The sequence below is a fragment of the Pan paniscus genome, chromosome 7, assembly GCF_029289425.2.
Source record: "Pan paniscus chromosome 7, NHGRI_mPanPan1-v2.0_pri, whole genome shotgun sequence".
Classification (NCBI taxonomy): Eukaryota; Metazoa; Chordata; class Mammalia; order Primates; family Hominidae; genus Pan; species Pan paniscus.
In genome coordinates, this window is record NC_073256.2 from 21,995,801 (window position 1) to 22,011,000 (window position 15,200).

The 15,200-nt window shown below is 43.3% G+C and overlaps 1 protein-coding gene and 1 long non-coding RNA gene across 21 annotated transcripts in view; one reads left to right on the top strand and one right to left on the bottom strand.

Moving 5' to 3' along the window:
* LOC117981308 (meiosis expressed gene 1 protein homolog) overlaps positions 1-15,200 on the bottom strand; it is a 147,743-nt gene that overhangs the window by 26,073 nt on the left and 106,470 nt on the right. For 11 of the 18 annotated variants that reach the window (XR_010113072.1, XR_010113068.1, XR_010113066.1 and 8 more), the window contains one exon: positions 8,848-8,936. The exons of 2 other annotated variants lie outside the window; for them this stretch is intronic. Coding sequence is in view for 2 of the 16 variants with exons in the window: in XM_063607045.1 (XP_063463115.1) it covers positions 8,848-8,936 (89 nt within the window). In the remaining 14 variants the exon portion in view is untranslated. Of the gene's footprint in view, positions 1-2,883; positions 3,017-8,847; positions 8,937-14,143; positions 14,316-15,200 lie in introns of those variants that run through there. 5 more of the 18 variants (XR_010113064.1, XR_010113071.1, XR_010113079.1 and 2 more) reach the window with 3 other exon arrangements.
* LOC129395916 (uncharacterized) overlaps positions 2,919-15,200 on the top strand; it is a 56,190-nt gene continuing 43,908 nt past the window's right edge. For all 3 annotated transcript variants that reach the window (XR_010113084.1, XR_010113083.1, XR_010113082.1), the window contains exons 1-2: positions 2,919-3,007; positions 14,544-14,651. This is a non-coding gene — a long non-coding RNA (uncharacterized LOC129395916). The remainder of the gene's footprint in view (positions 3,008-14,543; positions 14,652-15,200) is intronic.

Below are 15,200 nucleotides of genomic sequence, written 5' to 3' on the forward strand. Positions count from 1 at the left end.
CCGAGATTGCACCACTGCACTCCAGCCTGGCAACAGAGCAAGACTCCGTCTCAAAAAAAAAAAAAAAAAGTATGTTTGAGTCCTTATGTGTCAACCACTGGGCTATCCCAACACCAATAGTTATTATGATTATTTTTTCCATTTTATTGATGAGGAAACCAACACATAGAAAGGTAAAGAAACTTGCCAAAGGTGACGGTCACACAGCCAAAGAGCTGTAGAAGCAGCACAGGAATCCCAGCAAACTCACAGCCAAGCTCTGTTTTCACCTTCATATCATACAGTCCTCAGACTAAAACCCTAACTCTGACTTTCCAAATCAAAAATCATACTCAAGGCCGGGCGCGGTGGCTCACGCCTGTCATCTCACCACTTTGGGAGGCCGAGGCAGGTGGATCACCTGAGGTCAGGAGTTCCAGACCAGCCAGACCAACGTGGTGAAACCCCATCTCTACTAAAAATACAAAACTTAGCCAGGCGTGGTGGTGGGTGTCTGTAATCCCAGCATTTTGGGAGGCTGACGCATGAAAATCACTTGAACCCAGGAGGCAGAAGTTGCAGCGATCCATGATCATGCCACTGCACTGCAGCCTGGACAAGAGTGTGAGACTCTGTCACAAAAAAAAAAAAAAAAAAAATTGTTCTTAATAATAGCTTGGAAGTGCACATATCTTCTGTGAAGGTTGATGGACTACAATTAGCTTCAAAACACAAATAAGTAACTGTTTAAATGAGGCCTTCTGTGTAATATCTAGGGAAAATCAATGTGGCTATTCATATTTTGTTTCCCCTTCCAGGCACAGAGAAGTTGCCCATGTCTCTGTGATCCGTTTTGTCCAATGAACCATGAGCAGCAGCAACTTGAGTCACCTCCAGGTGGAAGTGTTAAGAGGCTCTATGATCCACCACATTCCCTTTCCCCTGAAGTGGTGATCAAGGACACATGCAGAGATGGGGCTTTTGTCAGCCTGGATCCCTGAGTGAACACAATGAACAGACCACCACACAATGCTCTAACACAGCCCAGACATGCAACGTGACCAAGAATAAGCCTCACTGTGGCCAGGCATGGTGGCTCATGCCTGTCATCCCAGCACTTTGGGAGGCCAAGGCGGGTGGATCATTTGAGGTCAGGAGTTCAAGACCAATCTGGCTAACATGGTGAAATCCTGTCTCTACTAAGTATAAAAATTAGCCAGACAGTGGTGGCATGGGCCTGCAATCCCAGCTACTCAGGAGGCAGGAGAATCACTTGACTCTGGGAGGCAGAGGTTGCAGTGAGCTGAGATTGTCACCCAGACTAGAGTGCAGTGGTGCAGAGTGAGACCCTGTCTCAAAAACAAACAAACAAATGCCTCACTGCATGGAGCCACTGAGATTTCGGGATTGTTGTTACTGCACCAGAACCCAAATCATCCTGACCGCTAGGGTGTCCTAACTAGGGTTTCTTACCAAAAGCAAAGGCATTTTTAAAGTTCGTGACATTTAAACAAAGGAGCAAATACCAATATCTACCAGTTTCTCAGGCTAACAAACCCAAACAAAGCCAACAGCCAGAAGTTAAACAGATCATTAGGTTGAAAATAGAACTGTCAAAACAGGCACAATTGACTTCATTTAGTGATTGCAAAGAACATCAGGCAAGACACAGGTGTGGTCATCATAACATTTATCACATGCTTAATTGCACATGTTTGATTAAGAAAAACACAAAGTATTTAAGCTCATCTGTAGTTAAAAGTGCCTATCCGTGCATTTATCTATTCATCCTGATTTATTTATTGAGCAACTCTTTTGTGCCAGGCACTGTGCTGTGTTGCGGGAAGTCAGGGACCCCAAACGGAGGGACCAGCTGAAGCTATGACAGAAGAACGTGGATTATGAAGATTTTATGGACATTTATTAGTTCCCCAAATTAATACTTTTGTAATTTCTTATGCCTGCCTTTACTGCAATCTCTAAACATAAATTGTAAAGATTTCATGGACACTTATCACTTCCCCAATCAATACCCTTGTGATTTCCTATGCCTGTCATTACTTTAATCTCTTAATCCTGTCAGTCGAGAAGGATGTATATCGTCTCAGGACCTGTAATAATTGCGTTAAGTACACAAATTTTACAGCATGTGTGTTTGAGCAATATGAAATGTGGACACCCTGAAAAAAGAACAGGATAACAGCAATTGTTCAGGGAATTAGAGAGATAACCTTAAACTCTGACTGCCGGTGAGCCGGGCAGAACAGAACCATATTTCTCTTCTTTCAAAAGCAAATGGGAGAAATATCACTGAATTCCTTTTCTCAGCATGGAACGTCCCTGAGAAAGAGAATGCGCTCCTAGGGGTAGGTCTCTGAACTGGCCCCCCCGGGGCGTACCTGTCTCTTATGGTCGAGATTGCAGAGGTGAAATAAACTCCAGTCTCCCATAGCACTCCCAGGCTTATTAGGAAGAGAAAATTCCCACCTAATAAACTTTGGTCAGACCAGTTGATCTCAAAACCCTGTCTCCTGATAAGATGTTATCAATGACAATGGTGCCAAAACTTCATTAGCAATTTTAATTTCACTTCCGTCCTGTGGTCCTGTGATCTCACCCTGTCTCCACTTGCATTGTGATATTCTATTACCTTGTTAAGTACTTGATGTCTGTCACCCACACCTATTCGTATACTCCCTCCCCTTTTGAAACTCCCTAATAAAAACTTGCTGGTTTTTGTGGCTTGTGGGGCATCACGGATCCTACCAATGTGTGATGTCTCCCCCGGACGCCCAGCTTTAAAATTTCTCTCTTTTGTACTCTGTCCTTTTATTTCTCAAGCCAGTCGACGCTTAGGAAAATAGAAAAGAACCTACATGATTATCGGGGCAGGTCCCCCTATATCTGGCGCCCACGTGGTCTTTCTTTTTTCCTAAGTGCATGAGGGAACCGGATTCGCTTTGGTAGGTGCGGTGAAACGTCAATCGGCTTGGTCCACAGATAAGCGTGTTCAACTCCCCGACGAGTGGTGAGTAATCTGTGTGTGGTATGGGTTAACTATGGGTCATGTGTAATCTAACAAACTCCTGTTAAAACCGGTAACCATGAAAAATATGATCACTCTATTCAGGGCAGTAGAAAAATACTGTTCTTGGTTTCCTGAAAAAGGAACGGTGTATATAAAATTGTGTGATTGTGTCCGTAAAGCATTCCGAAAACTGGTCTCGGCCGTGTATTATGTTCCCATCACTGTTTGGGGTGCTTGGTGCGTGCCATCTTCGTGGCTTGCCAATCTCGTGAACCCCTGCAGTTGCCGCAGTTTTCTGCCTTTTCCTCAGTTTCTCTGCCTTTTTCTCAACTTTCCTCTCCCACATGGCCTTCCTTCAGACTCTCCCTTCAGCTACTCCTCCCCTACCTAACGATTCTGAAAATTCGATTTCTAACTCTGGTAACTTTGGCTTAAAGTTACCCCCTAATTTTCTTACTTCTTCTCACGAAAAGCCGGTACTTCAAACTCCTGCGGCTGTGACTCACAAAGCCCGGTACCATAAATATGCTAATTCTTCTCTCTTCAAACCTCCAGCATCAACTAATGGCTCTGGGACCAAATTACAATTTACCTGTCATTCTCCAGGCCCTCCCCCATCCACTACAGCCCCTCACCCTCCTGTCGTTTCAGTTCCTCAACCAGTCTGCGTCGATATGCGCCGCTCAATCTTACCTTTTTAAAAACAATTTAAGGATGCTTGTACTCAGTATGGTCCTACTTTTCCTTATGTTCAAATGGTATTGCGAACTTTTTATACTGAGGTCGTTTTGCTTCCTTTAGACTGTGATCTTTTGGCAAAAAGCTGTTCTAAGTCCATCTCAGCCTGGTGGTCAGAGGAGGCCTGTTTACAGGCTCAGCTAAATCGGAGTAATGACATTCTAATTACTCAGGCTCAGCTCACAGACTCCGATAGTTTATCTGATGCTTATGCCCAATTAAACTTTGATACTCTTACTACAGAACAAGTAACAAAAGTGTGTATGAGAGCTTGGGATAAATTACACTCCCCAGCCTAAGTTCCTGTTTCTTTTACTACTGGTAAACAAGCTCAATTGCTTTTACTACCTAATATCCTTTTAAACAAAGGAGATAAGACAAGTGGCCCTGGGATTCAGCAGTGGCCGCTTTCTAAAGAAAAACTGGAGGCTTTAAATCAATTGGTTTCTGAGCAGTTACAACTTGGAAATGTGGAACCTTCTCTTTCCCCTTGGAATTCCCCTGTGTTTCTAGTAAAAAAGAAATCAGGCAAATGGCGGATGGTAACCGATTTAAGGGCCATTAATGCTGTAATTAAACCTATGGGGGCCGTCCAACCCGGCATGCCTGCCCCTGCTTTAATACCTAAAGATTGGCCTCTCATACTTATTGATCTTAAAGAGTTTTTTTTTTTTCATATTGCTTTACATAAATCGGATTGTGAAAAATTTGCTTTTACTGTATCATCTATCAATAATCAGGAGCCTGTAGCTCGTTATCAATGGAAAGTACTTCCTCAGGGAATGCTAAATAGCCCTACAATCTGCCAGCTTTATGTTGGACAAGTGCTTTCACCAGTTTGAGCCCGATTTCCCGAGGCCTATATTCTTCATTATATTGATGATATTTTAATTTCTGCCCCCACTGATAAAAAAATTAATTTTTTTTAGCCGCTGTGTTACAGAGGCTGGATTACACATTGCTCAGGATAAAATTCAGCAGACCACTCCTGTTCAATATTTAGGAATGGTGGTCGATAAACAATGTATTCAACCTCAAAAAGTTTAAATTAGGAGAGATTCTTTAAAAACTTTAAATGACTTCCAAAGACTTTTGGGTCACATTAATTATATAAGACCTACTTTAGGCATTCCGACCTATGCCCTGTCTAACTTGTTCTCTATGCTGCGGGGAGATTCTCCCCGCAGCCCTAGGACTTTGACCCCTGAGGCTTTACTGGATCTGGAATTTGTAGAGGAAACAATCCAGACTGCCCAGTTATCTAGAGTACAGACATTTCAGCCTTTTCAGCTTCTGGTTTTTGCTTCATTACACTCTCCTACTGGACTAATAGTTCAACATAATGATTTAGTGGAATGGTGTTTTCTTCCTCATTCTGTGTCAAAAACTTTATCTAGACCAAATAGCCATATTAATTGGACAGGTTCGGTGCAGAATACTTCAAATTTCTGGATTTGATCCAAGTGTAATTGTAGTTCCTTTAAATCAGCTGGAAGTTCAAGTTGCCTTTCAACATTCTGTACTGTGGCAAATTCACTTGGCTGATTTTATTGGTGTTATTGACAATCATTATCCAAAAAAACAAATTGTTTGATATCATAAAAATAACGTCTTGGGTGGTTCCTCGATTACCCAAAAATCAACCCATTCCTGAGGCCATTACAGTATTCACTGATGGCTCTGGTAATGGCAATGCTGGCTATACAGGTCCTGCAGACAAACTTCTTTCTACCTCTTATACTTCTGTTCAAAAGGCGGAGTTAATTGCTGTGATTACTGCCTTACAGGATTTCCCCAAACCTTTAAATATTGTCTCTTATTCTACTTAACGTGGGGAAGAGGATATGCTTGTGTTTCACCAGGAGATCATCATTCCCCTGTCTGGGTACCCACCAAAAGACTCAAGCTTCTTGTGAATACTGACAATCAAAACCACAGTGAAGAGATGTCTGTGTCAGAGACTGCCTTCAGATGTGGTGAGATATGTGCGGACTCCTCAGAAACAGGCACACCAAATCACAATGGGTGTAAATCAATCCTCCCTGATGACAGTGGAGACCCATCTAACTAATCACACGTCTCATGATTACCTTTCTTTTTCTCCTTACAAACCTAAATATCTCACCATTTCTATTAGCCAGAAAATAACATCCCTCTGTTCTTCTCTTTCTCCTTCAGCACTCCATCTCGCTTACACTAGGTTTTATTTAATGATTCTCCTCCTTATACTTTCTGTCTCACCAGTTTCTTCTCACACTGATTCACCTGCTACACATAATTATTCTTCTTGGGCTTAGGTGCCTTTTCCTCCACTTATTCGCCCTCTCACCTGGATAGATGCTCCCGCAGAAATCTACACTAACGCAGAAATCTACACTAACGATAGTGTGTGGATGCCTGGAGCCATAGACGACCCTTGCCCTGCTCAACCAGGAGAAGAAGGCACTGCATTTAATGTTACCATGGGTTATAAATACCCCCCCTCTGTGCCTCGGACATGCACCTGGTTGCATCCATCTAGAAACTCAGTTCTGGGCTGCTTATCTTTCAGAAACATCAGCTACAGATAAAATGGGACATTTGGTCTCTGGCCTCTCCCTTTCTCCTTTAAAACAAATGAAAGGAGGAGTAATGGGAGGTACCCCATACTTTCAGTATAAACCTGCAGGAAAACCATGCCCTAAACATTTTGAGGGCCCATCTAAAACTTTAATTTGGGAAGATTGTGTTAACTCACATGCAGTAATATTAAAAAATGACTCATATGGTTGAGTAATAGACTGGGCACCAAAGGGCTATTTAAAAAACAATTTTTCCTCTGTGGAAGGGAATGCCTGGAGGCTACTTATTTTATTTCTTATCAGGAGAAAGAGAATCATCATTCTACTTTGCATACAAGGATCAGCTCATTCTTTCCCTTAAAATGGGAAGATAAATGCATTACCACCTCCCCACCCCAGGCCTCCTATGATACTCCCTATTCTGAGCCCAGAACACCCAGGACTTTGGAAATTGGCTATTGTCATGTCTGGACTGCGAGTATGGGAAGGAAAAACTATTTTGACTGTTTTTCCCACTACCGTGCCACTCTCTCAGTATCAACGTAGACCCAGACATTCTGCTTTACTTACCTCCAACCTGACTGTTCCCATACAGAATTGTGTTAAGCCTCCTTACATGCTATTGGTAGGAAATATCAAAATTTGGATGAATAATCAAACTGTCCAATGCGTCAATTGTCATCTATACACTTGTATTAACTCCCATTTTGACTCCAGGAAAAGTGTAATGTTGGTTCGAGCTCGAGAAGGAATCTGGATTCTGATAACTTTACCTAGACCTTGCGAATCCTCCCCCTCAATACATTTAATTAATGAAGTGGTACAACGAATTCTAAAAGGACCTAAGATATTTGTTTTCACTTTAATCGCTGTTATCATGGGCCTAATTACAGTCACTGCAATGGCCACCACTGCCGGAATGGCATTACACTAGTCTATCCAAACGGCTCATTTTGTTAATGATTGGCAAGCCAATTCCACCCAAATGTGGAATTCTCAACAAGGCATCGATCAAAAATTGGCAAATCAAATTAATCATTTAAGACAGTCTGTTATTTGGCTTGGAGATCGGGTAGTGAGTCTAGAACATCGCATGCAAATCCAGTGCGATTGGAATACTGTGGATTTCTGCATCACCCCTATTCCTATAACGAGACTGATCATCCATGGGAAATGGTCAAAAGACACCTTCTAGGTAGAAAAGATAATTTATCATTGAAAACAACTAAATTAAAAAAACAAATTTTTGAAGCCTCCCAAGCTCACTTATCCATCGTGCCTGGAGCTCAGGCGTTAGATCAGGTGGCAGAAAATCTTTATGGATTAAACCCCACAACTTGGATTAAGTCTATTGGGGGCTCCACTGTAGTAAATTTTGGAATTATGTTTCTCTGCTTAATCGGCTTGCTTTTAGTGTGCCGTACCAGTCAAGTAATCCTGTGTCAAAATCGAGAGAACGAACAAGCCTTCATCGCCATGGCACATTTATATAAAAAGAAAGGGAGAGATGTTGCGGGAAGTCAGGACCCCAAACGGAGGGACCGGCTGAAGCCATGACAGAAGAACGTGGATTATGAAGATTTTATGGACATTTATTAGTTCCCCAAATTAATACTTTTGTAATTTCTTATGCCTGTCTTTACTGCAATCTCTAAACATAAATTGTGAAGATTTCATGGACACTTATCACTTCCCCAATCAATACCCTTGTGAATTCCTATGCCTGTCTTTAATCACTTAATCCTGTCAGTCGAGAAGGATGTATATCGTCTCAGGACCTGTAATAATTGCGTTAAGTACACAAATTGTATAGCATGTGTGTTTGAGCAATATGAAATGTGGGCACCCTGAAAAAAGAAGAGGATAACAGCAATTGTTCAGGGAATAAGAGAGATAACCTTAAACTCTGACTGCCGGTGAGCCGGGCAGAACAGAACCATATTTCTCTTCTTTCAAAAGCAAATGGGAGAAATATCGTTGAATTCCTTTTCTCAGCATGGAACGTCCCTGAGAAAGAGAATGCCCACCTAGGGGTAGGTCTCTGAACTGGCCCCCCAGGGCTTACCTGTCCCTTATGGTCGAGATTGCAGAGGTGAAATAAACTCCAGTCTCCCATAGCACTCCCAGGCTTATTAGGAAGAGAAAATTCCCACCTAATAAACGTTGGTCAGACGGGTTGATCTCAAAACCCTGTCTCCTGATAAGATGTTATCAATGACAATGGTGCCAAAACATCATTAGCAATTTTAATTTCACTTCCGTCCTGTGGTCCTGTGATCTCACCCTGTCTCCACTTGCATTGTGATATTCTATTACCCTGTTAAGTACTTGATGTCTGTCACCCACACCTATTCGTATACTCCCTCCCCTTTTGAAACTCCCTAATAAAAACTTGCTGGTTTTTGTGGCTTGTGGGGCATCACGGATCCTACCAATGTGTGATGTCGCCCCGGACGCCCAGCTTTAAAATTTCTCTCTTTTGTACTCTGTCCTTTTATTTCTCAAGCCAGTCGACGCTTAGGAAAATAGAAAAGAACCTACCTGATTATCAGGGCAGGTCCCCCGACAGTGTTGGGTGGTGGTAATGCAATGATGAAGATGGCAGGCATGCCTCTGCCCTCCATGAGTTTCTAGGATACAGAGGGGGACAAACAAAAAATAAGTAAATCCATGAAAGAAGTATAGGTGGAACCTGCCCCCAGTATTTCAATGTAGGTTCTTTATATTTTCCACAAGTGTCAGCCAGCTGAGAAATAAAGAGAGACACTACAAAGAGGAATTTTACAGCTGGGCTGCTGCAGGTGACATTACACATCAGTAGGACCGTGATGCCCCCTGAGTCTCAGATGAGCAAGTTTTTATTAAGGGCTTCAAAAGGAAAGGGGGTGTAAGAACAGGGAGTAGGTACAAAGGTCACATGCTTCAAAGGGTAAAAAGCAGAACTACTACTAAGGGTCTAACAAAGATTGCGTGCTTCTGAGGGAACAGGACAAAGGGCAAAAGCAGAACTACTAATAAGTGTCCAGCAAAGATCACAAAGCAAAGGGCAAAAGCAGAACCACTGATAAGGGTCTATGTTCATTCAAGCATGTATTGTCTTGATAAACATCTTAAACAACAGAAAACAGGGTTCAAGAGCAGAGAACCAGGCTGACCACAGATATATCAGGGCGGAGTTTTTCTCCACCCTAGTAAGCCTTTGGGTACTGCAGGAGACCAGGGCATATCTCAGTCCTTATCTCAACTGCATAAGACAGACATTCCCAGAGCGGCCATTTATAGACCTTCCCCCAGGAATGCATTCCTTTCCCAGGGTATTACTATTAATATTCCTTGCTAGGAAAAGAATTTAGCAATATCTCTCCTACTTGCACATCCATTTATAGACTCTCTGCAAGAAGAAACATATGGCTCTTTTTGCCCAACCCTGCAGGCAGTCAGACCTTATGGTTGTCTTCCTTTGTTCCCTAAAAATTGCTGTTATTCTCTTCTTTTTCAAGGTGCACTGATTTCATATTGTTGAAACACACGTTTCACAATCAATTTGTACAGTTAACACAATTATCACAGTGGTCCTGAGGTGATATACATCCTTAGCTTATGAATATAACAGAATTAAGAGATTAAAGACAGGCATAAGAAATTATAAAAGTATTATTTGGGAACTGATAAATGTCCATGAAATCTTCACCATTTATGTTCCTCTGCCATGGCTCCAGCCAGTCCCTCTCCATTTGGGGTCCCTGACTTCCCACAACAAGAAACAATAAGAGGTTAAGGTGGAGAAGAGCAGGGAAGTCCACTTTAGAAGGGGGTCAGGGAAGAGCTGTCTGTGGAAGCATCATTTTAGCTGACATCTAAAGGATGGTCTAATTTGGGGAGGTGCAGAGGAAAATCATTCCAGGCTGAAGCAGCAAGTGCAAAGGCCCTGTTGTGGGAAAAGGTTTTAAAGTCCAAGAAAACAAAAGGAGGCCATAGTGGCTGAAATAGAGTAGGCCAAGGGCAGGAGATAGGAGAGGGCTGGAGAGGTGGCAGGAACAGGCAGAAGACTCGGGGTCTCGATTTTATTCTATGTACCATGGGCAGGAAAGGCAGGGATGAGACTCAATAGACGCCTTAAGATCACTGAAGCTGCCAGGTAGGAAATGGATTGCTGAGCATGGAGAGCAGGTGCAGAGTACCAGTTAAGACCAGTTAGGAGGCTGCTGTAGCCCAGCTGAGATAGTGGTGTCCTAGGCAAAGATAATGACAGTGAAGCTAGAGAGAGTGGACAAGTTGGATAAAGTTTAGAATCACAGGACTTGCTGACTGGAGAAGAGGGCAAAAGCAGAGTTAGCACAACACATGAGTTATGACCACCTTGAGCAGCTCAGCAGGGGGTGGTGCCATTTACAGAACAGAGATGGCATGGACAGAGCCCATGGAGAAGGAGGAGGAAAAAGAGTTTGGCTTTGGGTTTTTTTTTTTAGGACAGGGTCTCTGGCTGTGTCACCCAGGCTGGAGTGCATTGGTGCAATCGTAGCTCTTTGCAGCCTCAAACTCCTGGGCTCAAGTGATCCTCCTGCCTCAGCCTGCCATGTAGCAGGACTACAGATCCTACAGATGCACATCACCATGCCTAGCTTTTTTTTTTTTTTTTTTTTTTTTTTTTTGTAGATAGGGAGTCTCACTGTGTTTTCCGGGCTGGCTTCAAACTCCTGGCCTCAAGTAATCCTCCCACCTCAGCCTCCCATAGCACTGGGATTACAGCCATCACCTACTACTCCAAGCCATGAGTTTGGCTTTGGATGTAACAAGGTTGAGGTGTTCATGAGTTGACAAGTGGAAAAAACAAGAAAGAAGTTGAGTGTTTAAGACTGCTGTTTGAAGGAGAAGTCTAGCCTCAAGACAAAAGTTCAGGACTCATTAGCTGAGAAATGGCACTGAAAATTATGTAAATGGATAAGCTCAGCTAGCAAACAACTCCAGAGAGAGCAGAAAGTCCAGAGAGAGCAGCACTGGGCTATGCACCTGGCCTAATGCCGCCCCGCTCCTCCCAATCCCTGTGTTATGCTGGAGAGGGTTCAGCCTCTGGTGAGTTTCACCAAACTCCCACATCTCTTCTGAGACCTTCTCTAAAATCTCCTCTTTTATACTTAGTGAAATGGGATTCTCTTTTTCCCATCCAGCTTAAGCAAAAACTTTTGACTATGAGAAGAATGAGGATGCATTTAGTATCTCTTCTGCATGGCTAATTCCATCAAAGTTTTCTCATTATTCATGCCTGGCACTCTCATTTTCTTCTTTTGCCTCTAAGAGCACAGTCGTAGCCTTAATTACTGACCTTTTCACTCTTCTAATGCCAGCGATTTCCCCCATCTCAGTTCTCAGGAAGTTCTGTTCACAGAATTATCTCCTGAATCCTCACCTGGAGATAGAAATTGTTCTCTGTGGCCATATCTTCCCCCTCTAATTCTTATCAAAAAACTCAGTGATCTCTGTGCATCAAATATTAAACTCAAGCTCAACAGATCATGCTTCTGGCTTGTCTCTCTCTCCGGCCTGTGGGTTAACAGGTATGCAACCTTTGCAGAGGAGACACCAAATTCTCAGGAGGCCAGAGTTTCCAAAGGTAGTGGTCACTCTTGCTCTCTTTCTCCTGCTCAAAATTCAGCATTAGAGAGTGTTACACCATTGCACCTGCAGAGGATTTCATCTGACTCTAGAGACTGCAGAGGAGAGAGATGGACAAACTAACAGGCATTCAGAAAATGACTACCACAATGGGGAAGAAAATGAAAGTCAAAACAAATAAGCAATGGTCAAAAAAAGAAAAAAAATCTAGAGGGCAGCTGCAGTGGCTCACACGTGTAATCTCAGCACTTTGGGAGGCCGAGGCAGGTGGATCACTTGAGATCAGGAGTTCGAGCCCAGCCAGGGCAACATAGTGAAACCACATCTCTACTAAAAATACAAAAATTAGCCAGGTGTGGTGGTGGGCACCTGTAATCCCAGCATTTTGGGAGGCTGAGGTGGGTGGATCACCTGATGTCAGGAGTTTGAGACCAGCGTGGCCAACATGGTGAAACCCTATTTCTATTAAAAAATACAAAAATTAGCCAGGTGTGGTGGCAGGTGCCTGTAATCCCAGCTACTTGGGAGGCTGAGGCAGGAGAATTGCTTGAACCCAGGAGGCAGAGGTTGTGGCAAGCAAAGATTGCACCACTGCACTCCAACCTGGGCAACAGTGAGACTGTCTCAAAAAAAAAAAAAAAAAAAAACGTAGAGATGTCCATCCAGTCTGAACAGAATATTCCAGAGCAGACGTTGGGACACTATGGCACATGGGCCAAATCTGACCTGCTTGCACATGTGTTTGTCAATAAAGTTTTATTGAAACACAGCCATGCACATTTACTACATATTGTGTATTGCTGCTGGATTTGGCTGTTCTCTCATGCTATAAAGAAATACCTGAGACTGGGCAATATATAAAGAAAAGAGGTTTAATTGGCTCGCAGTTTTGTAGGCTGTACAGGGAGCATGACACTGACATCTGAGCTTCTGTGGAGGCCTCAGGAAAATTACAATGATGGCAAAAGGTGAAGCGGGAGCAAGAGACTAAGGAGGGAGGTGCTACACACTCGTAAACAACCCGATCTTGCAAGAACTCACTCACTATTGCAAGGACAGGACCAAAAGGATGATGCTAAAGCATTCATGAGAAATCCACCCCTATGATCCAATCTCTTCCCACCAGGCCCCACCTCTAACACTGGGGACAGCTTTTATCTTGGCTTTTTCACTGGCAGCCCCTTCCTCAAGGACTTAACTTGTGCAAGCTGACTCTTAGCACATCAAAGAATGCAATGAACTGATAAGATACTGTGGGGTGAGCAATATCCGCAGTTCCCAGGAATTTGTCCGATTGATAATGCCTAAAGCCCCACGTCTATCACTTTGTAATCGTCTTAAAGCCCTTAGACCTAGAACTGTTTACTTTCCTGTATCAATTTATCCTTTTAACTTTTTTGCCTACTTTACTTCTGTAAAATTCTTTTAACTAGACCCATTTCCCATTTCTAAACTGAAGTATAAAAGAAAATCTAGCCCCTTCTTCGGGGCCAAGAGAACTTTAAGTGTTAGCCATTTCTTGGCCACCAGCTAAATAAGCAGACTCTTAATTCATGTCAAAGTGTGGCATTTTCTCTAATTCATTCAAGTACAACATTTGGAGGCCCCAGCGGGAAACGCCATGAGGCGAGAGCCGGGCTCCCCCGGAAGGACGGCCGGCTTGTGGGGGGTGCCACCTGAAAAAAAATCTTCAGGTCCTTGAAAGGTGACCGTCTTCCAGAGGAGAGCGGATCTACTACCGTGTGGGTGCCCATAAAAGTTCCACCTCTGAGTCCTCGACTTCTGACCCCGAGGTCACGTAGGTCAGATTTGACTTCAGTTCTAGTAAGAGGGAAGCGGCCCTGATGAGGGCGTCCCTCTTTCGACTCTGCCTGTTTCTCTAGGACGCTAGAAGGTAGAGCCCTGGTTTTCTGTTAGGCACCTCTGTGTCTCTTTCTAGGAGGGAAGTGGCCCTGACAGGGGCCCTCCCTTGACTCAGTCCACATCCCAGGATGCTGGAGGACTAAGTCCTGGTTTCTGGCAGACCTGTCACTCTCTCTCCCTCTTTTTCTATCTCTCATCTTTCTCTTGTTCAAGTTTCTTGAAGAATCTCCAAGAAAGAAAAAAAAAAAACTGTTATAAACTCTGTGTGAATAATGAATGAATGAGGGAGGACAAGGGCTTGCGCTTGTCCTGCAGTTTGTAGCTCCACCGCGAAAGCTACGGAGTTCAAGTGGGCCCTCACCTGCGGTTCCGTGGCGACCTCATAAGGCTTAAGACAGCATCAGGCATAGCTCCATCTGAGCCGGAAGTTTATACCTGCCTGCCAATGCTAAGAGAAGCCCAAGTCCTCTCAGGGGGAGCGGCCAGGCAGTCATCTGACTGATCCCATCACAGGAAAGCCTCCCCTTGTCTGTCTAAAAAAAAAAAAAGGAAGAAACTGTCATAACTGTTTACATGCCCTAAAGTCAATTGTTTGTTTTATATTGATTGTTCTGTTCAGTGTCTATTGTCTTGTTAGTAGTTGTCAAAGTTTTGCATGTCAAGACGTTGATATTGCCCAAGACGTCTAAGTAAAAACTTCTTCAAGGTCCTTAGTGCTGATTTTTTGTCACAGGAGGTTAAATTTCTCATCAATCTTTTAGGCTGGCCACCACAGTCCTGTCTTTTCTGCCAGAAGCAAGTCAAGTGTTGTTACAAGAACAAGTGTGAAAAACATTGGTCTGATTAAGATTTCTAGCACCATGAAAGTTGTAAGTATTTAGATCGTCATACTCCACGTCCAAGTGATTAGACCTCCTCTAAGTTAAACCAGTAGTGAGTTCAAAACGGCCACCCTGCAGATTTCCTTGCTCACCTCTCTTGTCATTCTGTAACTTTTCCTGTGCCCTTAAGTAGAACACTGTGTAAAGAAATGTACGCCCGTACTGCTTTACTTCATTTAGATTCTTACTCTGTTCCTCTGTGGCTACTCTGCCATCTTAAAAATGATCCGAGTAGTCCTTTTCCGCCTTGTCCCTGCCCCCTACCCCGCACATCTCTTTTTACGGTGCGACAGCAAGTTTACCGTCTCCAGGACTTGGCTCTGCTCTCACTCCTTAAACCCTTAAAAGAAAAAGCTAAGTTTAAGCTATTTGCGTTTAAGTCATAAAGACACCAAAAATATTTAAAGTGCAGATCTAGAAGAAGAAGAAGAATGCCTAGATCAAACTGACCCAGAAGATCTCAGGCTGGCTCTAGTCCTCCTCCCTCAATCTTAAAGCTACAGCAATGTAGCAAGTAGTATTAGCTGTTGTAAGTTT